General features: G+C 36.8%; 5 protein-coding genes across 5 annotated transcripts; 3 read left to right on the plus strand and 2 right to left on the minus strand.

The window, feature by feature from the left end:
- The first annotated feature begins 862 nt into the window (after positions 1–862).
- On the plus strand, positions 863–7,941 carry LOC133874682 (probable serine/threonine-protein kinase PBL3). Its single transcript, XM_062312557.1, has 6 exons — positions 863–1,112; positions 5,163–5,503; positions 5,585–5,720; positions 5,935–6,071; positions 6,344–6,467; positions 7,173–7,941. Exons 1-6 carry the CDS (start codon positions 1,049–1,051, stop codon positions 7,622–7,624), a joined length of 1,254 nt encoding a protein of 417 aa, XP_062168541.1. The 5' UTR covers positions 863–1,048; the 3' UTR covers positions 7,625–7,941.
- A 1,407-nt stretch (positions 7,942–9,348) lies between these two features.
- Positions 9,349–14,735, plus strand: LOC133874683 (vacuolar protein sorting-associated protein 29). Its single transcript, XM_062312558.1, has 4 exons — positions 9,349–9,505; positions 9,682–9,835; positions 11,232–11,369; positions 14,145–14,735. Exons 2-4 carry the CDS (start codon positions 9,704–9,706, stop codon positions 14,448–14,450), a joined length of 576 nt encoding a protein of 191 aa, XP_062168542.1. The 5' UTR covers positions 9,349–9,505; positions 9,682–9,703; the 3' UTR covers positions 14,451–14,735.
- Positions 14,736–14,897: 162 nt separating this feature from the next.
- LOC133875136 (uncharacterized) lies at positions 14,898–17,147 on the minus strand. Its single transcript, XM_062313153.1, has one exon. The coding sequence runs from the start codon at positions 17,145–17,147 to the stop codon at positions 14,898–14,900; it is 2,250 nt and encodes a 749-aa protein (XP_062169137.1).
- Positions 17,148–17,426: 279 nt separating this feature from the next.
- LOC133876437 (uncharacterized) lies at positions 17,427–18,705 on the plus strand. The gene has a single exon (XM_062314717.1). It carries the CDS (start codon positions 17,567–17,569, stop codon positions 18,212–18,214), a length of 648 nt encoding a protein of 215 aa, XP_062170701.1. The 5' UTR covers positions 17,427–17,566; the 3' UTR covers positions 18,215–18,705.
- A 1,460-nt stretch (positions 18,706–20,165) lies between these two features.
- On the minus strand, positions 20,166–22,333 carry LOC133876563 (uncharacterized). The gene is made up of 5 exons (XM_062314869.1): positions 22,071–22,333; positions 21,841–21,890; positions 21,519–21,642; positions 21,302–21,400; positions 20,166–20,845 (listed from the first exon to the last, which is right to left on the minus strand). The coding sequence occupies exons 1-5, from the start codon at positions 22,246–22,248 to the stop codon at positions 20,226–20,228; spliced, it is 1,071 nt and encodes a 356-aa protein (XP_062170853.1). The 5' UTR covers positions 22,249–22,333; the 3' UTR covers positions 20,166–20,225.
- Positions 22,334–27,204: the final 4,871 nt, after the last annotated feature.

The raw sequence follows: 27,204 nt of genomic DNA on the forward strand, positions 1-27,204 counted from the left end.
TTATCACTTTTTATGAAAGTGTTCAAGTCTGTTAGACAAGATTTTATAGATAAGAGTACCCCGATGTTTTTCTTTTTAATTTTTAGGAAAAAAAAGATAGGAGGGCGACGATTGGAGTAGACATGATCATAGTATCACTTAATTATTTACTGAAAATTAATGACAGAAAGGGCGTAAACAGAGAGACCGTATGCACTCCCTTAAGTCGGTTCAGCCATAACCTAGTCAACCATATCTTACCTAGCCAGTGAAATGAAAATAATCCAAAGCACTTTCCATTACGAAATTCAATCTAGGACATTTTATTTACCCACTTGGAAGTAAGCTAAGTACTACTTGATCACCGCCTTTAGTGGTGTATCCCATTGGTTTATCTAACATGGCTAAGCTTTTTTTTTTTTTTTGGCCTGTGAGGGTTATATCAAATGATCGACTCATTTGGTTAATACCACCGTTACCACGAGATCAATTGTTCGAGCCTTACCTTGAAGAGGTTTCACATCATTAAAAAAAAAGAAAAGGGCTATTTATTTTTTAATTTTTATTTTAACTAGCTACTTTTTAAAAACATTATTTATACGCTTACTGAAATTACTTATCTATTGCATCAAAATAATATTTATTGTGAAAAAATAAATAAAAGGTGAAAATTTTAAGATCCAGGAAAACTCTAATTATGTAAAAACCCATGTATAAAGTTAAAACTTTAACAAAACAAAATTAAACCTGATCATAGGATGAGGGCATTTAGGTCAATTACGGAATCCAGAGATGATCCCCGATTCCCCCGCCATGTGAGCGCGTCCATACACGTTTTCCTTTTGTCGTTTTAATTTGTTTTTATTTTGTCACTTCTCTCGCTGCGTCCCTATCTGGCAATCTTTGTGTGCGTTCCCATTCGTACCATAAAAAACCTCGTATTTGGAGAAGAACATGAAGCAGAGGAAGACACAGAGAGAAACCCCACATAACACCGAAAACTTAGAGAGAGAATCTCTGGAAATTGTATTGGGTCTGGTGTCGGAAACTTGTGTGTTTGTATGTGTCTATGGGCAATTGCTTGGGACGTCGTTCCAAGTTAGATAATTCTCTGAGCTCTCAGGCGACTTCCGGTAATGTTTCTGGGCCTTGTTCTTGTTGCTTCTATTACATGCAGGTTGATGAATCAGTGTGTGTTTTCTGTTTTGTTGTTATTGCTGTTGTTGTTCAATCTTGTGGTTTAGGAATGTAGAGCAAAATGGCTTTCGTTACATCCTTTAATTGGGCTTACAAGTGGGGTTTCTCTCTCGGGTTTTTTGGGGCTGGCTGTATGTCGATTTGGGCATTTGTTTTTTTGTCGCTGAAGAGTTTGTTTTTGACGTTTTTTCTTTTATGGCTGAATCTCAGCAAACTCTAAAGCTATAATCTTTTCTATGTATGATTGACTTATCAAAAAAAATATTTTCTATGTATGATTGAACGAAGTGGGGAGTTGTGAAGAAATATGTCGGGGTTTGGTTGTTTTCAGTGCGAGTTTTATTGGTTACGTTTCAAGAAGAGCATTTAGTGGGTTTCTAGTAAAATGTCTCTGCTTCAAGACTTAACAGAATCTAGTAGTATTGGGCTTCTTATGCTCTGTACCTGAACTTCGCAGGATTATAACTTTTCAGTGTGGATTTCATTGGCTTCTAGTGAGTTTGGCTGTTTTTGACCTCGCTTTCTTATTTTGGGTGTTTGGCTTTCACATCTTGAAAATATACGGAAATGCTCTTGAAGGATTGTTATATTGAGCATATGCTGTAAATTTTTGTATGTGCCTTTTCTGTTAATTTCAATTATGGGTTTTAAGGTTGTAATAGAAAGCCAAAGACGGTTTAAATGTTTTTGATTCCCTATATCATTCAGAATGAGCTTCTTGCAAGTTTTGATGAATTTGGTTCTCACTGGTGGATTACCTTTCTGGGATGCATTTATTGCATGCAGGAAAAATTATTACTTTTTGTTAGATTCCCCATTCTATTCTTATATGTCATATCTAGCGGTTAAACTTGCTTTCTAAGGTTGGTAGGAATGTTGATCCAAATTCTCATGTATCAATTCTCTTAATATCATAAACAATATTTAGATTTTGGTAGTCGGTGATGCTCAAAGAGATTTTGTTGTTGCAGAACAATTTGTGACTAAAAAAAAAAAAAAAATCAATATATTGTCTGAAGTCGAGGTTTGGAGTTGTGCGAATTTCTGATTTATGAAATAGTGTTTTCATCTTAAGTTATCTCCACCATGAAATTACAGTTCTCATTATATTATATCCTGTTGTCATTTGCTTGAAATGGAACAACTTTTACCTCTTAATTACTTCAAAGTTCACCTTATCATAGTTCATTAAGCTATTTAATGTTGAAACAGTCCAAGTTATGATAGAAGAAACTGTAAGGAACTTTTTTCAATGCTTTCTCAGATAATAACAAATTCCTAGTCAATGAATGATTAAGATCGAGTTTGCTCCAATGACATAAACTAGTGCTGGATTTGGGATGCATAAATTCCATCTATATGGAAAAGATTGGTTGATTTTCAAATCTGCTGTTTCAATGCATTTCCACACAATTAATATTCCTTGTTAATAATTGATTAAGATTGGATTTCCTCCGATCATAGTAAACTAGTGAGCTTGATTTTGTAATATGGAAATAGGGGAATAATGAGGTGTGGGATTGTAAGGAAATTACATGCCCAAAAGTATTATGATGAGCTCTTTCATTTGCTGATATAAATATCGGCTAGTGTACCATATTTTTTTCTTGACAAAAAGATAAGGAGATGGCTCTGTGTGCTCTAATTCATTATTTTGATACTGCAATATGATAATTATTATGAATTCTTTAGAAGGGTTCAAAGCAGATGTTATGGGGGTGTTCCATGATTTTCATGTAAGAAGCAAGTTGGAAAAAGCCTTAATGCCACTTTCATTGTTCTCATTCTGAAGAAATCCGGGGCTATTGATGTTAAGGACTTTCGACCTATTAGTCTTGTGAGTGGAGTTTACAAGACTATTGCCAAAGTCCTAGCCAATAGATTGAGAAGGGATGTGGAGAAGATTATTTTGAAGCCCTAAAACGCATTTGTCAAACCCAGGGATGTTTTGCAAATGGGATATTGAGAAGGCCTATAATCATGTCAATTGGGAGTTCTTATTATATTTGTCGAGGAGGTGTGGTGGAACCTACAAACCCATCTTAGAATTCTCCTTTTTATGAAAATTGATAACTTGGACTTCACTAACTTTCATTACGAGAAGACCATCAAATATCAAGCTACATTTAGACAACATGATCATGTCAAGTTCTAGTTTTCGGGTACATTTATGTGAGCTTCCACTTCATGCACACATGTAATTGGTAGGTCTATATCAAGTCTTCCATTAGAGATACTACTTTAGCTGGATACTGAAGAGATCGATGGAAATCCACAAGGGCCAGCTTCAGTAATTACGGCTTAGTTTATACACCCAACATTTATTAAAACACTTAAACCAACTTGGTCAAGTTTCGACTTCCAGTCTACTAAAAAATTTGAACTAAGTAATGAGCCAAGGGAAATGAAAGAGGAGGTAGTCCTTGGATTTGATGTCTAGTTAGGACATATTATATGAGGATACTTTTATTTTATATTGAGAAATTGATTGGAGGAATCCATTCAGATCAACGTTAAAGGTATCTTAGAGGGAACATGGGATTTCAAGCAATCTTTGCTTTAAAGAAACTATTCAATGTCTTAATGGGAAGTTAACAATTGAAGCTTTTATTTCGAACACAAATATGATATGGATATGTTTATGACATGCGTAGGTCATGCCTTTAGTCATACACCTCCTAGCAAAAGTGATCCATAGATTCCTAGTTTACTTCAATCTCCCTATCAACTTTACTCTTCTTATAGGTGATGTTTAAGTTTTATACATCATTAATGAGTAAGGTTCCCATGTTAAACATGTTACAATACACTGGGAATATTATTTGACATAGCATTGAAAGTGGAAAGCTAGATACTTGATAAGTTGGATATATCTGTGTCACTGAATTTGGGGATGGGATGGTTTTAGTACTTAGACTGATACCTATGCACAAAAAGGCACCTACACCCACAAAAAAGGGCATGCCAGTTGAGCATCACCCATTAAAAAATGCATAAGTGTAAGAATTTCACTTGGGATCAACATCTTCTGTGATCATCTAGATATAACTTAGTGAGGTTGATCCCCATTTTAGTACTGATCGAGGTTTTATGTGAAGCTGATTGGAAGTTGGTATTCCTAGGGTGGAGAACTATGGCCAAGTGGCCAGGATCCTTCATGAGATAGCCAAACGTAAAGAAATAACATTGATGAGTTAAACAAAGAGGGTCACCGAGAATATTAGAATATTTATAGTATTTGCATTCGTAAACTGAACTTACATAAAATGGTGAATAAATAATCTTTTGGAGTACCTTCTTTCCTATAAATACTTTGATCTTGCTGATGCTCAGATATAAATGTTAGATATAACCTATTTACCAGCATACCTAATTTCCTATTCGGTCATGACATACTCCCCATCTCTATGGCAACTGTATTACCTTATCTTTTTCTGTAGGTATATTGCATATGCTCTGCATGCATAAACACTGATTCCACATATGAAGAATGGTTTATGTTTAAAAGTTTCCAACCAAAAATTAGTAGTTGAAAGTGCTTTGCATATTATGGTAAGATGTACTTAAGATTTTGGTTATTAATACATATTATGTCAGTGAAGACTTGGAGCTTACATTAGAAGAGCAAAAGTTCCGGGGCTAGGGTGAGCTGAGGGGGAACAACGTAAGTAAGCGAATGTGTGTAAGCCCAGTCAATAATGACTGTTCTAGGCTGGGCAGGCCATCCACCTTTGTACGGACCGTGAATGGATTTGCCTTTGGCCTCTGGGCACACATGCACTTGTGTTTGTATCATGATAGAATGAGTGCCATTTTTTTTTATACTGCAGTTCCCAATAAAAGAAAAAAAAATTGGTCTTAAACTAATTCATCCAATTGATGAGCTTGTGCATATGCGTTCTCTCTGGAATTTGATGTTTATAAGTGTGGTAGTTTCCGCTGGAGCCTACTCTTTAGTGTCACAAATCATCACACTGCTCTTGCAGGAGCCACAAAAGTTACCAGTAGAAGTGGCCACTCTTCTGTTCCTTCCAGCCTGTCAGTCCCAACACATAGTGAGGAGTATACATCTGGAACTCTCCCCACTCCAAGATCTGAAGATGACATACTGTCATCCCCAAATTTGAAAGCCTTCGCATTTAGTGAGCTTAAGAATGCTACTCGAAACTTCCGTACTGACAGTCTCCTGGGGGAAGGAGGATTTGGTAATGTTTACAAAGGGTGGATTGATGAGCAAACCCTTGGTGCTGAAAGGCCTGGATGTGGAATGGTCGTTGCTGTCAAGCAGCTCAAACCTGAAGGTTTTCAGGGCCATAAGGAGTGGTTGGTAGGTTTCTTTGTTATGCCTCAATTCCCCTTTTGTTTAAATATTTGGTTTGGTCCATCTATTGATTACTGTTGGTTGCAGTCTGAAGTTAATCATCTTGGTCAACTTCATCATCCAAATCTTGTCAAACTTATTGGATACTGCCTGGAAGGGAATAACCTGCTTTTGGTATATGAGTATATGCCCAAAGGCAGCTTGGAGAATCATCTATTTAGAAGTACGTCAATATTTTTGGTCAAGATAACTTTCAATCACTGTTGTTCAAAAATCCAGCATGATATAATGTGTGGCCTGTATTTCTTCATTAACAATTTCCTAAAATCAATGAACAGGCTACCAAGAAAATTATTTTAACATCATTAAATTGCTAGTTTTTACCATGCAACAGATATGTAACTTGGATTGATAACTCTATAGCTGTGTTATTCCAGGGGGTGCCCAACCTCTTCCTTGGGCAATAAGGATCAAAGTTGCCATAGATGCAGCTCGTGGGCTCTCCTTCCTGCACGGCTCTGAACAACAAGTTATCTACCGTGATTTCAAGGCTTCTAATATTCTACTCGATTCGGTATGTTGATAAAAAATAGTAGCACTTTGGTGTGGTGAACAGTTGGCTTAAGCCCACATGGGTGTAAGTCTTGTCAGATATCAATTGGTCAATTTAAAACCCAAGTTTACCAAAAGAGGAAGCAGAAGAAAGAGGAGAAATGGATGAAAGTTCTTTGCTTTTATTTTACTCTTTTTTTCAATTCAATTTGACATAAATCATTTATGCTTGACCAACTAACTATGCCATCATTTCAAGTTTTCCTTCATTTATAGTGCTTCTTATGTATGCAGGAATTCAACGCAAAACTTTCGGACTTTGGTCTTGCAAAAGCAGGCCCTACTGGTGATCGTTCTCATGTTTCCACTCGAGTCATGGGTACTCAAGGCTATGCTGCTCCTGAATATATCGCTACAGGTTTGCTCTTTTTCACCTTATTCTGAACTTCACTGTACCATGCTTTTGTAGTCCATACTATCGAATTTGTAATAGTTTAACTTCTATGCTTAGCGCTATTAGAGACTAGTTTCTGTGTTGTTACCATCGGACTGGCCAATGTCATCCAATACGAATCATATAATTGTTAGTCCACATACATATTGATCAGAATTTGCATCCAACTTGTCTGATGAAAAAATTTGGACAGGGCTTGTAAGTGATTAACATGCCAGTCACTGGAAAATTGACTAATGCATCTTTATGCCTTTATTTTGATTGTATCATCTATATTTATAATACAAAAAGAGAGTCTCACACATGCAGACTGATGCTGTGCCCTAAAAGAATTGGGAATATGAATCTACCAAAACCCCAAATCCATTCCTATACAACTAATAGTACCACTTGACTTCCTACAGAAACCTAGTGCCGGTGAATGATGGGTTTTTTCTAGTTTTTATTCTTGAAAATAATTGTTGAAGCACTAGAATAGCTATAACTTCAGGTGCTTTTGAGGTACGTAGTTCTGCTGTGCTCTATCCAATTGCTATAATAACCTCAGATTTAAAACTGCTTTCATTATTTTCTTTAACAATGATTTATGTTGGATTATCATGGTGTCAATGTGCTCTTTACACCGCCTTCTTGCTACTGTACTCTAAATACTCCTCCTCTGTTGAGCAGGTCGGCTAACTGCAAAGTGCGACGTTTACAGCTTTGGGGTTGTGTTGCTGGAACTACTTTCTGGACGCCGTGCTGTTGATAAAACAAAAGTTGGTTTGGAGCAGAGTCTGGTGGATTGGGTAAAACCCTATTTAGGTGATAGACGAAAGTTATTTCGGATTATGGACACAAAGTTGGAGGGCCAGTATCCTCAGAAAGCAGCTTATGCAGCTGCCATCCTTGCATCTCAGTGTATCAGTGAGGCAAAACGCCGGCCACAGATGTCTGAGGTTTTAGCCATCCTAGAACATCTCCCAGCTGCCAAATATGCAAATAGCCCAGCCTCTAGTCCTTTGTTGAAGTCCCCTCTGAGAAACACTCGCCCTCCACCTCTTAATCTAAGCCCCAGAGGGTCCCCACTGCCATCATCTCATATGAAATCCCCAGTTCTGAAATCCCCGCATGGACGATGAGCAGGAGCTAGTGTATTAGATAACTGACTACCTCGAGTAAATCCCTTCTTTTTTAGGCGCCCTTTGGTTGGTAGTTCCATGAGGAAGTTTTGTGGGCTTCTGATGTGACCCAAGTATCTAGGATAGTCTTTTATCTTGTAGAGAAATTTCCATCTTCATCATCATCTCCATCAACCGAGTTTAATTTCTAAGGAGTATCAGCTGAGTTAGATCTTTCACAAGTTTAATTTCTCATGCTTTCCTTCACTTTGATGAGCTTTATTTTCTTCAGTAGAAGATTATTGTAGCTTGATATGCTATGGTTCTTCTTCTTTTTACCTCTTTTTTTTTTTTTTTGATATTATTTGTTGATATATTTATTTGCCAAGAATGTAATGGCAATCACAGTAATCTGTGTTTCCCAGTAAGTGGATGCCCTACACTCAAACCAGACAACTTAAAAAAGTAATGGCTTAGAACCAGTTGCGTTATCAGCAAAGATGGAGGGGTTGTCACCTTGAATTGTTCATCAGGCTAAATGGGAAACCGTTTGTTACTTAAGCTTCAAGACAAGCCAAGTGCAAGTCAAAATCATAAATGCCGTTTGGTCTTCTTAGTTTGGCAAGCAAAATGAAAGAGACTATTTAACCCAATGGGTTGGCTCAAGTAGTATGAAATTTGGTCTTGGTGACATTTTCATCAGGTCTAACGTTCAAATCCCTTGGGTGCAAACAATTTTTTTGAGGCTAGCCTACTGTTAAAGTCATGGTATTATCCGATCCGGGTTAATGGAGTGCTTTGCACGGATCCGAAATTTATCCCGATAGGAGTGAGGTGGGTACATGAAGTGTTCATGCCTTGGAGGGGAGGGGTTCTTCGTAAAATAAAAAGAAAAGAAAGAAATAGACTAAGAACTAGTTGGTCAAAGTTGCTTGCTAATCTACTGACATATCTAAATAAACCCAAAAATGACTACAAAATGTTGTCTTTAACGCAACATAACATCTTTGAATAGGGAACAACAAAGCGTTTGATACTCTTCGAGTAAATAGTAACAAAACAAAAGCTGGAATCAACGTTTCTTTGTAGCAAGAAACCACTTATCCTTTAGAATTAAACAAGAGAATGGACCCCGCTTAAATTTTATTCTTTCATTTGTATTTTTAGAAAACGAACTAAAAAATTATTATGAATAGAATTATTTTTACTAAAGTAATGTTATTCTTTTCACCTATTTATCATATCAGTTATTAAAAAAAAATAAAAAGAAAGTCATTTAAAACATATCACATCAGTCGGTATAAAATAAGTATGATAAATAGGTGAAAAGAATAGCATTACTTTTTTTTATTATTATTATATAAAATTACATAAAAATCTTAGTGACTTTTAGTGTGAACAAAACCAATTAAACACCAAAAAATCAGTATTTTTTTTTTTTTAAAAAAAAATTTACGTCAAAACTGAAAAGAAATAAAAAAGAGTTGAGTTTGCCGACCATCAAAATATTTTAAAATATTTTAAGTAATTTTTTAAGCCAATCACTTAAAAAAATAAAAATGTTAGTTACTTAAAATACGTCAAATTAACGGATGCGTAGCCAATGTGAAAATCTACTGTGATTGGGTTATTTTTGGCCCGTGGGGAGTCAACCCGAGTTCGACACTCGCCATATCCATGTGATCAGATCAACCGGACATCACCTGATGATCCGACCTTTTTTGTGCATTTTGTCTTTAGAGACACGTGTGACTCGGTATGAGTCTGACCTGACCCGACCCATTTCCAATCCAAGACTGGAGGCCCGCATACTCGAACAAGACTTTTTGCTTTGATTGCCCAAAAAAACGGAGGGTGTTTTCAAGTTCCATGCCAGCTTCTGCAAATTCGTCAATCATCCTGGTAATGATCACCGGCTCCTCCGTTCTACAAGTGCTTGTTATTAATTGATTTACTCAATTATAATCATCTTACTTTTGTATCTAATCGCGGACTTTGTATCTTTTTGTTAATTTTTTTTGGGTAACCAGGCATTAAATTAGGTGGAGGAATGATTAAATTTCTCGATCTTTTTGCAGATTTTCTAACTGGGTTTTGAGGATGGTTCTGGTGTTGGCCTTGGGGGATTTACACGTGCCCCACAGGGCACCTGATCTGCCTGCAAAGTTCAAGTCCATGCTTGTACCAGGCAAGATCCAGCACATCATTTGCACTGGAAATCTTTGCATCAAGGTATGCTTGATGTCTTCGATCCTGCCAATGCTTTTCTGGGCTTGTCTTATTATTTGTTATAATGGGTTCCTGAGTTAGTTTTACTGGGATGTTCTTTCTGTTTGGTTGCTCAGAAAAAGTTGGGGGGAAGAAAAAAGGAAGGAACTAAATTTGGGGTTTTACATTGTTTATGATAGTCCTCTTTGTTAACTGGGACCTGGAAAACAAATGGGTCTGTTGAGTTGAGGCTAATAGCAGAAATTGTCCCCTTTTTTTTTCTGAGCTTCTGCATGTTTGGAAACCGAAATGACATAACCATTGAACTCAAGATATTATGTTCTTATCTTTTGCTCTCTATTCTTAGGAGCCAGAAGGATTGTAAGACTTCCTATACGAGTCATAGGCCATTGAGTCCTTTCCTGCATTGGGTTAATTTGTGGATGAATGCTTGATGGGGTATACTTAGGGGCAGCTTTGATGTCTTGTGATAGTAGTAGAGTTGCTCCTTGGAGCTTTACTTAGGGTTTGGAATGCTCTCCTTTTGTTTTTGTTGGCATTAGATGTATCTGTGTATGTTTTTCCGACAGTTATTTAATGTAAGGGCAGCTTAATTGCTGTAGATGGCCTTGAACGATTTGGGATTTGGGTGATGTTTACTATCAAAGCACTGCTGGGCCGTTGGCTCATATGTTTAAATGCTACATAAAATACAATGGCTGACTGAATCTAGTATGAGACATCCTGAAACTCTGTTATTGAATCATTATGGATGTCGGAAACATGAAATTTGAAATTTCTCCTTTGCACCTACCTGAATCTCTGTCTCATTAGCTGATGTTTGCACGCTTCATATTTGCCAATAAACCTTGTATTCACCTCGATCGTGGGGTTTAAAACTTTTGTTTTTTCTTCCTAGTGAATTGATATTTTCTGTATTCACCTGTAGATCACTTTGTAAAAGCCATAAGAAGTAGTAACATTTAGGTTTTGTATTGGACCTTGCATTGTAGTGCTGCCTCATTTTTATTGTAACCTGGAGCCAAATTTTGCGAATCTCTTAAATTCGTTCCTGCCAGTTGGTGGCAGTTTTCCCGAATGGGTTTTCTATATTATTCCATAGTTAGACTATCTAAATTTTATTTATTTATTTGTTTGAGTACTTTTTGATTTCTGTCTTACACCCACTCGACTTGTTTTTGCTAGCATATGTAATTTCTTTCTTACCTTTTCATGTTTAGTCTTACTGTCTCAGACACATTTAAGTGTTGATTCTTGTATTTGTGCAACTGCTGATTCCTACCCTCTTTATTCTAAACACCCTAACCATAGGGAATGTGTACTTTTTAAAGTCATTTTGGCTGTACTTATTTTATGAATTTTTGGGCACTGGCTCATAATTTTGCAATTATGTTTCCAGGAAGTTCATGACTACTTGAAGACTCTTTGCCCTGACTTGCATATTACTAGAGGTGAATATGATGAAGACGCACGCTATCCAGAGACCAAAACACTAACTATCGGACAGTTTAAGCTGGGACTGTGTCATGGTCATCAGGTTTGATTTCCCTTTGTCTCTTCATTGTTTTATAATTTTTCTTCCTATTTCTTCATTCTCTCGTAGAATGTTTTGAACTTAGATAATATATGAATTTCTTCATTTCCTGCAATCATTCTCGACCTTAAAGCATAATTGATATCTTGGTTTTCTTATAAAAAAGGTGCAAGTTATGTTTGTTTGTTTGTTTTAATAGGGATTACTTCTTCTCTTTTATTTAAATTGGTTTTTGGAGCGAAACTACAAACATGAGGATGTATATACTGATGGGTATAGTTGGCAGAAGTTTTGTGACCGGCTCCATTTCTTATCTAGAGATTTGTTTTTGGGCCTGATATCTAGGGAAGTTGTATTTGTGGAAAAAGAAAAACTCAATGGTTTTGAGGGTATATAGAATGTGAGAAACTTGAGCTTTCATCAGTAATTTCTTTTTAGCACTACCACTATTGTTTTTGTATCTGGCCGATCTCATATGTAATGGATGGAAGATGATTCGATATGTTGAAGTATAGAACTAAAAAATAGAGAAAAATACACTTACTCTCCTTGAACTGACAGGCCATTTGTAGATATCCCTCCAAACTACCATTTGTGACACTTGATTCCTTCAAACTACCATTTCCTTTTAATTGGCACCCTCCGCAAGTGTCTATTGTTAAAATAAATGGAAATTTAAGCACATGACTCACACGTGCAAAATGTTTACTTGAAATGACCAAATTACCCTTCAACCGAAGAAAACAACCAAAAATAATTTTTTTTTTTAAAAAAAAGAAAAAAGGGTGAAGGGGTAGCCAGACCAAGTTGCAAGGGTAGTTCGGCCACTCCCAAAGTTGTTTAATGGTGGTGGTTCGACCACCTCCTTAGGTATCTTGGGGGTGGCCGAAACCACCCCCCAAGGTTGTGGGGTGGTTTGGCCAACCCCAACGTTGATTTTGCGGTGGCCAAGCCACCCTATCAGCCTAAGGGGGTGGTTCATCTCTCACTTTTTTTTGGTTGTTTTTTAATTTTTGTTGTAGTTTTTTTATTTTAAGGACAAATGCGACATTTTAACTCTTATAATTTGGGTATTTTAAATATTTGCACGTGGTCATGTGTGGCATTTTCTAACCGTGTTAACACTAAATGCTAACAGAGGGTGCCAACTTCAAAGAAATGGTAGTTGGAGGAAATCAAGTGTCATAAATGGTAGTTTGAGGGATAAGTGCAAATGAAGTGTTGGTTCGAGGAGATGATAAGTGTATTTTTCCCCAAAAAATAAAAAATAAATGCACATCCTTGATGTTTAGATTCCTGAGATATCTCGTCTATTGCATTATGCCAACCGTAGATCTGTTTTTCTTTTTTCTTTTAAGTTTTTTATGCTAAATTGACAGAGAATTGTAGTTTTTGGTAACTCTACTGACGAGGGAGAAATAATTCGGCTAAAATGAATTTTCTGAATTAATTGTTCTAAAAATTATGATTTAGTATTATGCTGAAAAAAAGAGATGCTGAAGCTAAAAAGTAATTACGCTGATTGAAGTTGAGTTTGCTTTGAATACTACAAAGGCTTCTTATCATCGTCATTATATTATTGCTATTGCTATTATCACTATTAATATTGTTATTTTTTTTTATTAACCCAAGTTTTTTGTTTTTTCAATTAAGTTATACCTGTGCCATTTCATTTATATATAGATACATTTCTGGTCGTATATTTGCTTTTACTTTTCTTCCTTTTCTTTTGGTAAGTAATTTTTCTTTTTTATCCCCTCTCGTTTTTGGTATAATTTATTTATTAGCATTAAATTGTGTTTAATATTAATTTTAAATTTAGTTATTATAAATACATGTAGGTCCATTTTGGTCTTTATGTACAATATATAAAGGTTATCTAATTCTTTATGTGCATAAAAGACCCATCTATAGAATGAGATGGGACCATTTTCAGATTTGTCCCCATTCTTCTTCTTCTTCTTCATATCCACAAGTTGTGTACCAAGTATTATGTACACAAAACTGCTGGTTGGGTCTGCATTTGTGTTTGTAATAGTGGATCAGGCAGTGTGTGTGTGGTTATGGTGGAGTACGTGGTGTTAATTTGCACTTCTTTTGATTTGTAATGGGGGCTGAGATTGGCGGTGGAAAGGATGGCCATTCGGCGGAGGAGACGATGGAAGAAATAAAGAAGGCGATGGAGTAATGAGATCGTTGGAGGGAGTAGCAAGATTGGCAGCGGGATCTTTGAGATGTGGGTAGGGCTGTAGGAGGGTCATGGTGGTTGGTGGCTATGGTGTTTTGTGCGTTAGAGGGAGATGGGAAAAAATAGAAGGGTGGGGGCGGGGGGGAAAGGTGAAGAGTGAGGGAGAAAAAAAAGGAAAAAAAAACTGGGCAACTGTAAACAGAGAGAGCAGTGAGGGAGAAAGCACAAAAACAAGAAGAAGAGGAAGAAGAAGCTTGGTAACAAGTCATTTGTGCCTCAGGTGTGTTCTGAGTGAATCCTGAAACACTGAATGGAAAATGCAAATGAGAAGCCAGAATGAGGGGGGCAATTCTCATTTTGGCTATTTTGTAGAGGTTAGGGAGAATTTATAAAATCTATCATAAACTAGGGTTAAAACACACCAAAGAAAAGAAAAATGCCTTTTCATTCCTAAAAAATTGGTAGAGAGAGAGAGATGCCAAATGCCCCAAGTTGAGAATTTGCATGTATTCTTTTGATTATTTTCTGGAAGTTTCCTTATATTTAAGCTGCTACTAATTATTTTTATAATTGATTTGATTTATCTAAAGGTTATTCCTTGGGGTGACCTAGACTCACTGGCCATGCTCCAGAGACAGCTGGATGTAGACATCCTTGTAACAGGTCATACTCATCAGTTCACGGCTTATAAACATGAGGGAGGGGTTGTTATTAACCCGGGGTCTGCAACGGGTGCCTATAGCAGTATCACTTATGATGTTAACCCTAGCTTTGTGCTCATGGACATCGATGCTCTACGTGTTGTGGTCTACGTTTATGAACTCATTGATGGAGAGGTTAAGGTTGACAAGATCGATTTTAAGAAGACAACCTCTGCAACTCACTCTGCTCATTGAAAACAGATTCTATTTCAGTCTCTTAGACCTTTTTTTTTTTCTTTCTTCTTCTTCCTTGGGATTCCTGTAAATCCGGTTGGTTTGTGATTTATGGTGATCCCATTATTTGTGTATTCAAGTAATAGTGGAAACTCATACTTTTTTAGGATTGGCCCCAGGATAGACTTGTATGATTTCTCAGAATCTGATAAATTTGTGTGATCCATTTTATGAACAAAATGGTGACGCTTCTTGTTTTATATGGATAAGCCACAGAAAGTGAAGGTGATTGGGTATTTGACTCAACTGAACATTTAATGTTTCATGGTCCCCTTTTTTTTTTTTTTTTTTTTTTAATTGAATATGGGAAAAGGGTTACAAGGTTGGATCTTTCCTGCTTCGTATCCTAATGGAAGAGAAAATAGGAGATCCTATAGGAATGCTTCCAAAAACATGATTGGAAGCGGCCTACTTAGCTAAACAATGTGCCCGAAAATTGGCACTACGAGACACTTTCACAGCATTCCAGCTATGAAAGGAAGATAAAATTAAGCTAATATCTGAAATACAATTAGTAAAAGACCAAAAAGAGAAAAGATGAGGATTGTTGATAGCAAGAATAACAAGTAAAGCATCTCCCTCCAAAAATAAATTCTCACAACCAGAAGATGTAGCCAACTGAGAAGTCAAAAGAGCAGCAAAAGCTTCTCCAAGCAGTGCATCAGAATAAGACAGCTTTTGAGTAAAAGCTAGAATAATATTACCATTTTCATCACTAATAACTGCAGCTGCAACAGCAAAATCACCATGGACAGCAACATCAAAGTTTCCTTTGATACATCCAGCAAAAGGTGGAGTCCAAATAGAAGGTAAAATAGAATCAGACCAAGCCTGACAATGCAAGCCCAAAGTATAAGAAATTTGCTTGATTGCTTTTGCAGGAGAAGATTGAATTCCATCATGAATAAGTTTATTCCGAGCCATCCAGATGAAGTCTACAGTAAGAGAAGCAAACAATTGGAATTTCCTAACTTCATATTTAGGAATAGCAAGCATCTTCACAGGAAAAATAATAGCAAGAATCCAATCTGATATATGTCTAGAGGCGAAAGCTGAGGGAAAAAGAGGCCAACTAGAACTCCTCCATAAAATTCTAGCTAAATCACATTCCAAGAAAATATGACATAAAGTTTCAAGAGAATTCTTACAGAAGGGACAAACCCAAGCATCCATATCCTCGGAGATAATAAATCTACCAATATTTGCACGTGAAGGCAACATATCCCAAGCAATCTTCCATAAGAGATGTTTAAGCCTAGCCTGGATTTTAAGACCCCAAAGGGATTTCCAGGTATCCACAGAGAAAGGAGAAACACGACCCCCTTGAGCAATAGAAATTTCATGCGTAGATTTAACTGAAAATTGCCTTGAAGGAGAAGGAGCCCAAACCCATTTATCAAATGAAGAAATGTGAGAAATATGAATACTCATGATATTCTGAACAGTAGTAGGATCAAAAAGATCCATTAGCAATTGAATGTTCCACACACGATCTTCTGTAAGTAGCAGATCATTAACAGAAAAAGAAGGCAACACAACCAAATTTGCGTTTGGTCTAGGTCTGAAATTTGGCATTAAAGGAATCCATGGAGAGCCCCAAATATCCACATTCAAACCATTAGAAATAGAAATACATGCTCCCAATTCAACAACTTTACGATTTCTCAATAATCCTTTCCAAAGCCAAGAAGAACAAGGATTATAAGAAGCCTTCAAAAAAGAGATGCCATTAGTAAGATACTTATTTCTAAGACATTCCACCCACAACAAAGGTTGATTGATTGTCATCTTCCAACCAAGTCGAGCTAATAAAGAATGATTTAGAAATTCCATAGATCGAATACCCAATCCCCCCAAGGATTTAGGCTTGCAAATACTATCCCATGAAAGAAAGGACATACATCTTTTCTTATCTTGTGGAAAACCTGCCCAAAACTTCCGCAAACCTGCATTAATCTCCAAACAAAAGGACTTTGGTAGAAGAAAAAGAGACATAACGTAAGTGGGAATTGCATTTGCTACAGACTTAATAAGAGTAGTTCTAGCAGCTTGAGACAACAATCTAGCTTTCCAACCAGAAATCTTAGCAAAGATACGATCTTTAAGTTCAATAAAAGAATCCTTCTTTCGTCTTTTCAAAAAGAGAGGAATACCAAGGTACTTTGCTCTGGCAGGAATATGAGCAAGATTCAAAATGCCATTGATAGAAACCCTTGTAACTGGCTGGCAATTCTTGCTAAAAAACACAGCGGATTTGGCCATATTAATATGCTGACCAGACCAAGAGGAATAAGTTTCAAGACAATCAATAATGACTTCAGCCTCTCTAACATTAGCCCGAGAAAAAATCATCACATCATCAGCAAAAAGAAGATGAGAAATAGCAGGGCATAAACGAGACATCTTGATACCATGGAGAAGACCCCTATTTTCCGCTCTCAAAATAAGTCTTGATAAAATCTCCGATCCTAAAATAAATAGGAAAGGAGAAAGGTGATCTCCTTGCCGCAGACCACGAGAAGGGATGAATTTTCCAAAAGGAGCTCCATCAATCATAATGGAGAAAGAAGTAGTAGTAATACATTGCCTAATCCATTGAATCCAAGTAGAATTAAAACCAAGTAAAGCTAAAATCCGTAATAGAAATTCCCATTTCATGGTCCCCTTGCACGTATTGTTTGAGCATCATTGAAGCAGAACCAAACCGTGTAAAAATTTGGTTAAAAGTTTGACGTCGATGCTGTCAAAGTCGAATGTCTAATTCATACCTCTAACGTTGTTCTTCTTATTAGCAGATGAACAGAAGGCAGGTTTTCTTGGGGAGACTTTTGAAATTAAAAGAATTAATCACGCGAGCAAATTAATGAAATAAAAACCAAGATCGAGTAAGAACCCAAGAAACGAACTCCTAATTCTGGTTGTAGAAACAGTGTCTGTCGGTCATATAACGGTCACAGGGCAACCAACTCTTTCTTTAGCTTAAAGTCACTCCTCTCCTGAAACTGATTGGCAGCCAACTCTTTCTCCATAAATTATGACCCAGTTACTAGAAAGAAAACACCTACTTCTTCTTCAAGATGTCTATCATCACATCACTTCCTCATCACTGCGAGGCATGGCAGCCCGAGAACTTCTCCGAACCTGACAGATCTTCACCATATCGTGAGTTCTTCATTGAAATTTTTGCTCAGTTTGAATCAACGGAGGAAGACGGCCAGAGGGTTACAAGCCCCATGAAATACGAAAATTTCATTATGCCACGCGATCTTTTGATGATGGGCAGCACATCGTGGTCGACGATATCCAACATGCTTTCCCAGATGGACGTGCCATACAATTTTCAGCCATTCATGATCCAAAAGATCTCAACTTTTGCTCGCGAGCTAGCCCGTGACGCTGACAACATGTGCCGCAAGACTATTCCAATGGTGGTGGCTCTTACCATCGTACACGGCACGCAAGAAGAGGGACTTTCAGAGGCTTTGAACGCCAGCAGCCCATTTACCAGGTTGGTTCGCGCAAGCAAATCATCGGTTGAGGCATTAGAGAAGGTCAAAGCAGAAGGCTTTCCAACGCGATGCGTGGTATGTTTGGAAGATATTTTGATGGGGTTGGAAGCCACTCGCATGCCTTGCTCGCATGTCTACCATGGAGATTGTATTGTGAATTGGCTGAAGAAGAGTAACCTCTGTCCATTATGCCGGTTTCGGATGCCTGCTGAATGAACGAAACAAGAAATTTGTTTTCTTTTTCTTTGGTGAAAATTAGATTTTTTGACCATGCACACATGTAGGTTCACAGAAACACAATTTTTCACGCTCACAATTTAGCTAAATGCCCTGCTTTAACCAGATTTTCTGTTGTGTGCGTGTGTGTGTTTTTTTTTCTTTTTTCTTCTGGATCTTCCTCTAAATAGTGGAAAGATCCTCTTGTAAACCCCTTCTTCTTCTTTTTCCCTTTTTTTTTTTTGGAAATTATTATTCCATATGCACTGTTTTTTTGCTGTTGAAAAGGTAATATAACTTGTCCAAGAAACCTTGGCATCGTTAGGTGCCAGGCATACCCATCACCACTTACCGCTGTGTCTATGAAAATCTAATTGGGACAGAATTAGTTGAGGTAGAACTATCATACCTGTAAAAGTCATTTTTCTGCTTAGTTTGGAGTTTGAGAGACACTAAAAAAAAATATTGTGACAGAACTAGTTGAGGTAGAACCATCATCCCAGTAAAACTCAGTTTTCTGCTCCAGTTTGGAGTTTGAGAGACAGTACAAAACATGGATTTATTTTTAAGGTTCAATCACATTTCAGTTGGTCTTTTCTAAAAGATTTTGAACTTCAATAATTTTCATTGATGTTTAGAATGGTATAAATAGAGGACTAGATTACATGTAATCTTATCTAGAGTTTGAATTACAAAAATATAGAACAGAAAGATTTTGAACTTCAATAATTTTCATTGATGTTTAGAATGGTATAAATAGAGGACTAGATTACATGTAATCCTATCTAAAGTTTGAATTACAAAAATATAGAACAGAAAGTATGAACAGAATTCTAATCTATCTAAATTCAAATTCAAAAATACAGAATCCTATCTCCAGATGTTATCCATTAGTTAGAGATTGTTTGAATGAGTCTTCAACTGAATCTGGACGTGATGACGAATCTGGACATGATGACTCTGCACGTGTATTAGACGAGATGGCAGAGATAACGTTTACAGCTCCCGCAAGCTGATGGGTACGAAACAAATCATAAGCTTGTCATGTAGAAACTGAAATCTGGCCGAACTCAGACCCTTAGTGAAGATGTCTGCAATTTGATCGTGTGTGCTAACGTATTTGATGGAGATATCACCATTAAGCACCTTCTCACGAATGAAGTGGTTCTATGTGCTTAGTCTTAGCATGATAAACGGGGTTAGAAGCAAGTCCAAGAGCCCCAATATCCCAATATTATCACACCTCAGAGATATCGTTTACATTTTCTAGCTAGTAATACATGCATTGTCCCATTGATGTAGTACAGCCCCTGAACAATGCAGAATGCTTCTGTCGTGAAACTCTAGAATCGAGGCAGAATGTTTTGATCGCACCCACGTTCTAACGAAAGTGTGATCGGGGACATTATGGAATCGATAATAATAAGGAAGAAATTGTATGACGTAGAATTATTATCATTTATGATTTGTAATCTTATTAGGATTAGGAGTCTTATTAGTATTTGGATTAAGAGTTTTATTAAGATTTGGATTACAACTCCTAAGGATAGACATATTATCCTTTAGAATTGTTGTGGGAGACCTAGAATTCCTTAAATTACCTTACCATAGAGGCCTAAAATTCTTCGAATTACCTTACTATCTTAAAAATCCCTCAGCCTTGTTTAGCCGCAAGCTTAACTCACCACGAAAGCAAAACAAAACAAAACAAAACAAAACAACAATGAGAAGAGCCATGTTTAGATGGGATTGGCCACTTGTGTCTTCCTCTTTTCCAAAAACAAAATAAGCAAAAGTCTTAAGAGTACTGCTGCACCTACTACTTGTTGACAAGCTCAAATCACAAGTTGACACGTCTCAACAAGTTGTAAAAGAGTAGTAGGTCTAGCATTTTTCAAAAGAATATACTTTAGAACATCATGAGATAACATTTTGGCTAACAACAGGAAAATGAGAGACCAAAGTTCACTATTATTAAATTGTTTTTCACTAGATTTTTTTAAAAAAAATTCTAGTGAGCTGTGAATCTGTAAACCATGATATGCTTATAGATCTGTCCGGGATTAACAATCTGCGAAGGGAAATTTGGGTGATTAACAGAGTCAGGGAACCCCTGTGTCTCCAAGCAGAGGGCAGCATGTTGTGAATAAACGAAACCACCTTTCCCCTTCAAATTATGCAGCAAGTTACCGGTGTAAAACTGCACACCAGGTTTATTAGTCCACAGCTCCATTTTCCTCCCTGATTTACTTTCATGGACCACGGCCGCCTTCTTCAGGTGAAGAGGACTGCCACTGTCTAGCACATAGTTGATGTCATATCCATTAGATAGCTCCTTCAACCTGCTACCAATCTGACGGGGTTCAAGGAAATCGTATGGCGTTCCTTTGACGGGGTCAATTTTGCCGGTCGGGATGAGTTGGTCGTCGACCGAAGTAATCTTTGACCCGAAAAGCTGGAGACTGTGTGACAAGATATTGCCACTCGCTTGGCCACCAAGATTCCAGTAAGTGTGTTGGGCTAAATTCACTGGTGTGGCCTTGTTGAGAGCCTTGGCTCCCATTATTACAGCTAATTTGTTTTTCTGAATAAGCTCGTATGTCACTGAGACAGAAAGATCACCAGGAAAGCCTGCATGAAGTCAAGACAGATCTCAGATATGATGAATTATAAATATCGTAACAGTCATAGCATTCTTCATGCTCCAAAATGAATTTCCAATCAGTTTTATGTTCAAACTTTGAAATGATTTTTGCTCACTCACAGGTAAGGTCGACAATTTTTGATGAACCAGACACGAATCAGCGGATTAAAGTCAATCTATATAGTTTTATAGACATAACCCGAACTCAACATGAAATTAACGGATTAAGGTTAAGAGGTCTGACCCATTTTGATTAAGTAGGTTGGATTAGGATTAACATATATATAGTCTTGTACACGAACCCGAATTGTCATCCCTACTTACAGGTCATGTTTAGTTTTCTGGATTTCATATTTAAGAAGAGGAAAAAAGAAGAAGAAAAAGAAATATATATATATATATATATATATATATATATATATATATATATATATATATATTACCTTCTTCACCATCAGAACTGTGATAGGTGAATGTTATATGACTATCTGGTCTATAGCTCTTTACAGTCCAAACAACGTCACTATATCCTCTGGGGCCACCTGATATTAAACATATATAAGTAATTATTCCAATATTAATCAACAATATTGTAGATCCCAAATAGGATTATATGATTGAGATTAATTACAAGCAAGGAAAATGATGAATATATATTACCATGGAGCGTATTCTTCCCGTCATTAGCAGGTAATTTATACTTTTTGCCATTCAAAGTGAATTGAGCCTCTCCAATTCTGTTAGCAACGCGACCAACAATGGCCCCAAAGTAGGTTGAATCATTCTGCAAACGTCATTAGAAACTCGACCATTAAATTATGATGCCTTTAATTATATATATATATATATATATATATATATATATATATATATATATATATATATATAATTATATTGGATGAATAATTATATTCTTCTTTTGAACTAATAATTAAATTGCAGGCAGAGAGAAAGAAAGAGAAAGTAAGCTGATGAATATCACCTTGTACTCCTTAACTGAGTCGAATCCAAGAACAACATCATCTATTTTCCCTGATAAAAGAAAACAAAAGAAATGAAAAGGATTTATCTGATAAAAAAACAAAGAATTACTTCCATATATACCCATTTGGTTTTGCATTCTGTTTTTCATGTTTTCCACTAAAGAAAAAAAAAAGTACAAATCTTAAAAACGACAAGGCCATAAAGAGACAGGCTGAGGCAGGAACATACCGAATTTATCAGGGAGATTAACAGACAGCACAACTGCACCATAGTTGGTGAGCTTCACAGAAAACTTTCCTCTCTTCAGCTCATAAACTCCAACTTTTTCCTCTGCCTCGGAACCATTAATATTTACAAACAAAAGAGCCAGCAGAAGAAAGAAACATGACAGAGACACCTTAGCCATTGTATATGAAAAAGATGTTTTGTTATAATATTTTTTTCAACGAAAGCTGGTTTAAATATTGGATGGGGAAGAGGAAGGAGATTGAGTTTCAATAAAATTAGCTTACAATCTTGGGATAAGGATCTTAGAAAAGTAACAGTTAGCAGAATTCAAGGATAACTATTTGACTGTTTTGATTCGATAAGATCAGATAACTTTGGCCCCGTTCAAAAAAAAAAAAAAAAGATCAGATAACTTTGGCGAACGAGGTACACGCGCCAAGGCTGTCGAAATAGATAATTATATCACATGTCAAAATAGGTAAACGCGCAATGCACAAATTTTGGTGGTGGTATTATTCATCACGAGTCTAAAATCTTAAAGAATCGTATTGGAATGTACAAAAATAATCTGTAATGTAATTATAGTTAGGTTTTACATGTTATATTAAGCAGGTTTTACATTTTTCCTTGGAGGTGCCATGCCTGGTTTTGTGTTTTCAGTGAGTTCTTTGGTCAAAGGGAAAGATCAGGAAACTTAAAAGACAGCTAGCTAGCATACTGGCTATTGCATGATTAGCATTGTGTATTTTTAACTCTTGTTTCGTATGCGTCTGATATAAGAAATGGAAGGTCAACGACGGAGAAATGGTTCGAATTAAGGACATTTGTTGTGATACCGTGTTAAATTATTGTTTTGTCCCAAAAGTTTAAATTGATAGAAAAATTGTGAACTTATTTGTTTTTAGGGTTAAACACATTTTTGGTATTTGTGGTTTGAAGTTTTTATTTTTTGCCTTCTGTAGTTCAATTAGTATCACAGATGGTATCTGAATTTTGGAAAAAGATCGAATTGGTACCTCTGTTAGTTTATCTATTAAAAAACTAACGGTATGCCACATCAGCTACACTTAACACCATTAAGAATGCAACACCTGTTTTCATATGCCACGTAAATCGCCACATCAGCGCCATGTCACTGCCACATATATATTTTTTAAGAAAAAATGAAAAATATTAGGGGTGGTTGACCCACCCCTACCGTCGGTCTAGGAATGGCCGGACCAGCCCCTTGGCAAAAATGAGGGTGGTTCGGTCACCCCCAAAGAGAAAATGGGGGTGGTTGAGCCTTGTGGGTGGCTTCGGCCCACCCAGGCCCTTTTTTTTTTTTTTTTTTTTGTTCTTTGGTCCTTAGGGGTAGTTCGGCCACCCCCAGAAACCACCCATGTATTCTAGCACAAGAAAAATGGAGTTTGACCTTTGGCCTAAAGGTGGTTTGGCTACCCCAAGGGCAAGAGAGAGAGAGAAAAAAATGGGTTTGGCCCTTGGGGGTGGCCAAACCACCCTCATTTTGGCCAAGGGGGTGGTGAGCCACCCCTAACGATTTTTCAAATATATATATATATATATATATATATATATATATATATATATATATATATATATGTGTGGCAGTGATATGGCGCTGATGTGACGATTTACGTGGCATATGAGGCATATGTCTCGTTTTTAATGGTGTTAAGTGGCGTTGATGTGGCATATCGTTAGTTTTTGGACGAAAGAACTAACAGAGGTACCAATTCGGTTTTTTTTCCCAAAACTCAAGTACCATCTGTGATACGAATTGAACCACATGAGGCAAAAAAAAAAAAAAAAACTTTAAACCATAGGTACCAAAACCCTATTTAACCCTTATTTTTATTAATATTCTAATGTAAAATCATAATTGGAGGGAATCCTTACAATTCTTTCATCACTTTTTGTTGAAGCAAATTTTTGAACGGCTGGACTGGCGACAGGGCCTTAAAAAATGAGGTAGAAGTCATTGGGCCTTTTGAGACTTGGGGAGCCTTCTATGCTTAAATCCACATGGTGTTTTAGGGAGAAAATCTAATTGAGAGATTGGGGAAGAGAGAATGTGTGTATCTAGTTTTTAGGGTAGTAAAACATTTTAACGGGGGAGGATCCTTGGTCCAATATGGTAACATTAGTGTCAATGATGTGTTGTTTCATTGTTGGTTGCATGGTTAGCCGTTGGTGATTGATGAGTTTCCACGTGGAGAAGATTCTAAGAACAAGCTCTGTCACGGTAGGGACTTTCTCATTCGAAACATATCCATGCCAACCACGACCACCAGCCATGGAAAATTGTTGAAATTCACTCTAGAAAAGACACTAAGCTTTAATACCAACTCGCGCCGAATAGAACTAGAATTATTCTAATTGCGTATGATAGCAAACAAAAACTAAAGATTGAAGGTGGCGTATTCAAGAAAAGAGAAAAATAACAAAAAGGTTAGAGAAAAACCCTAACAGCTCTAAGGAAAAACAGATAATAACTCTGAAAGACTATAATTTGATTAATACTCGAAGTGTCGAACTAAGCGTACAAGTCGAGCTCATATAGCTGAAAGCAAAAAGATTTTTTAATTGCAAAAGACTAATTATTAAATAAAATCAAACCTCAAATAAAATAAAGATTATGTAAAAAATATGGCAAAATTTGAAAATAAAATCGCTACTAAAATGAGAAGAGAAATATTTCCTACAATAGCAAGAAAATACCTAAAATAGCGATTCGAAAGAGAAAACAACGAATTTTAAGCCCAAAAACAGTGCTCGCCAAACATAGCTTGGTGGCCATGATGTAACCAACAAAAAGAGCTTTCGAGATTGGGATCTTATATATGCTCGATTTATTGTCATGTGCAATCAGTGTTGACTCTTTCATTAGGCCAATTAGGCAGTTGCTTAAGACCTCCAATAAAATTAAGGCCATCAAATGGTAATAATATATTTAAGGCCTGTTCCATTAAAGAAAGTAAAAAAATTAAGGCTCCAACTATGATAAAAAGCGTACTCAATGCTTTCTAGTTAAGGCTCCAATTATGGTAGAAACATGATTACGAACTGAAATATGGAAAAAAAAAAAAATTCAATCCCCAAGATATTAAGACTTTGAGGAGAGAGAGAGGGAGAGATGGAAAGTAAGTCTTGAAGAAGGTCCCGTCTCATTCGATTAAAAATCTCTCTATAGAGCAACATTGAGTGTACAATGTTTATATTGAATACGCATTTGGATTCTCTCCAAGTTAAATGAACGGGAGATGAGTCGGTTAGGTTAAGTGGAAGGGCAAAATTTCTAAAAAAATATGAAAGAATAATTTTACCCTAATTTTTATACTAACTGACTCCTCTCTAGTTCAAATGACTGGAGAGGATCCTTGTCCATTGAATACTTGCTAACAAAGTGATTGAAGGCTCTCTAATTTAGGTTGACAGATGAACGAATTAAATGCTGACAGATCATTATTAGAAAAAGAAAAAAAAATGCCGAGAGGTTGTGGAAAGTCTAAAAAGTCTTAAAGAGCTAGGGTCACATCTTATTCAATTATAAATCTCTTGGGATAACTTCACAAAAGGGTACCCAACTATACCGCTTTTTCACTTAAGGGTACCAATGTAGCAAAACGTTCAATCGAGTGTATGAAGTTATCAAAACCGTTCAATGTAGGGTATTCCGTCACCCTCCGTTCTAAATCGATGACGGAGGCCAAAACACGTGCGTTTCACGTGATATTTTAGCCTCGAACTACCACTTTTGCCCCTCATCTAAACGTTCGGATTTTTTAAACTTGAGAATAATCGGCCGAAAAAATTTCACAACTCGAAGCAACTACTCCCTCGAACACAACTCACCCACTTCCTTCTTGCGACTCAGAACCCTAATCTGGTGCATTTCGTTCTAAATCGATTCGGCTTTCGGCTGTATACAGAAGTGAAATACACAAAGGGTTGAGAAAGGTAACCCTAAACCCTAACTTATATTTTAGTTTATTTATGTAACCGTAATCTGTCAAAGTTTACTATTTTGTTAATGGGTTAGTGAAATCCGGTTCAGTTATGTGATTTTTGTATGTTAATAACATCATGTTTGTAGTTGAGGGGGTTTTCACATCTAGTTGATTTTGTTTGGGTACCATGTTTAGCGCTACTGTCAACATCTGGTTGTGTTTTTATGTTAGTGAAAAAGGTATATTTTTTACGTTTTGTGGTCCCTCATGTTGTGAGTATCTTGTTTGGGGTGTGTTGTGATTGGTGCTGGGTCGGTAAGACTGTGCAATGTGCTGCTCTGAATTTTGTTTACTCTTGTGGTCCCGTGGGTCTTTTTGATGACTGTGCAATGTGCTGGTTTGTTTTTGTCTGTGATGAAGTGGTCCCAATGACTTTATCTAGTGACTGCAATATTGTAGTGTCTTATTCGTTTCTTTTTGTTTGCTCATTGAATTTTCAAACTTGTTCATTTTTAGTTTTTTTTTGGTCAATTTGTAGGACACATAATGTTTAATGAATGTCTTATGTTTGAGGTGCACCACAGAGGTCGGTTTAATAGGGAAAATGGGGTAGCCTATGTTGGTGGGGATGTAACAAATTACCCTGACCTGTATGACAAAGATGAGTTGTCTTTTTTTGAGGTGGAGACTGTAGTTAAGTGCTATGGGTATAGTCCCGGTGATCTAATTTATTACAGAATACCTAACAAGAGTCTAGATGAAGGGCTACGGCTTCTGTCTTCTGACCATGATGTCATTGAAATGGTGGGGCACCACATTGGTCATGGAGTAGCAGAGTTATATGTGGTTGGGTTTATTTTGTATGATGTACCTGTAGATTTACCTGGAGGAGAGGAAAGTGTTGATGAGGAATATGAAGAAGAATATGAGAGAAATACTGTATATAGGAGAGATCCATTTTGGAATGAGGTTCTAAGTGATGACTCGGACGCCTTAGAAGTAAATGCTGATACGGGGTATGGAGAGGCAGGAGCTTCTGTCGAAGGAGAAGATGTAGGAGTAGATCAAGAGTTTGTAGGAGAACCATCACACGTAGTAGAAGAAGATTTGGAAGCAGAAGTAGCAGTAGCTTTAGCTGCAGCTGAAGATGAGTTTGCACAAGGTGTGGGTAAGGGTAAGAGTGT

The sequence above is a fragment of the Alnus glutinosa genome, chromosome 8 (genome assembly GCF_958979055.1).
Source record: "Alnus glutinosa chromosome 8, dhAlnGlut1.1, whole genome shotgun sequence".
NCBI classification, from domain to species: domain Eukaryota; kingdom Viridiplantae; phylum Streptophyta; class Magnoliopsida; order Fagales; family Betulaceae; genus Alnus; species Alnus glutinosa.

What these genes read in the sequence shown, in the direction of transcription:
- LOC133874682 (XM_062312557.1), top strand. Translation starts at nt 1,049, where the DNA reads ATGGGCAATTGCTTGGGACGTCGTTCCAAGTTAGATAATTCTCTGAGC. An exon ending in GAGCTCTCAGGCGACTTCCG is followed by an intron (nt 1,113 to 5,162) that starts GTAATGTTTCTG and finishes CTGCTCTTGCAG; the next exon opens with GAGCCACAAAAGTTACCAGT. An exon ending in GGAGAATCATCTATTTAGAA is followed by an intron (nt 5,721 to 5,934) that starts GTACGTCAATAT and finishes GTGTTATTCCAG; the next exon opens with GGGGTGCCCAACCTCTTCCT.
- LOC133874683 (XM_062312558.1), top strand. Translation starts at nt 9,704, where the DNA reads ATGGTTCTGGTGTTGGCCTTGGGGGATTTACACGTGCCCCACAGGGCA. An exon ending in CTGGAAATCTTTGCATCAAG is followed by an intron (nt 9,836 to 11,231) that starts GTATGCTTGATG and finishes TTATGTTTCCAG; the next exon opens with GAAGTTCATGACTACTTGAA. An exon ending in GACTGTGTCATGGTCATCAG is followed by an intron (nt 11,370 to 14,144) that starts GTTTGATTTCCC and finishes ATTTATCTAAAG; the next exon opens with GTTATTCCTTGGGGTGACCT.
- LOC133875136 (XM_062313153.1), bottom strand. Translation starts at nt 17,147, where the DNA reads ATGAAATGGGAATTTCTATTACGGATTTTAGCTTTACTTGGTTTTAAT.
- LOC133876437 (XM_062314717.1), top strand. Translation starts at nt 17,567, where the DNA reads ATGTCTATCATCACATCACTTCCTCATCACTGCGAGGCATGGCAGCCC.
- LOC133876563 (XM_062314869.1), bottom strand. Translation starts at nt 22,248, where the DNA reads ATGGCTAAGGTGTCTCTGTCATGTTTCTTTCTTCTGCTGGCTCTTTTG. An exon ending in ACTCAGTTAAGGAGTACAAG is followed by an intron (nt 21,643 to 21,840) that starts GTGATATTCATC and finishes TGACGTTTGCAG; the next exon opens with AATGATTCAACCTACTTTGG. An exon ending in CGGGAAGAATACGCTCCATG is followed by an intron (nt 21,401 to 21,518) that starts GTAATATATATT and finishes GTTTAATATCAG; the next exon opens with GTGGCCCCAGAGGATATAGT.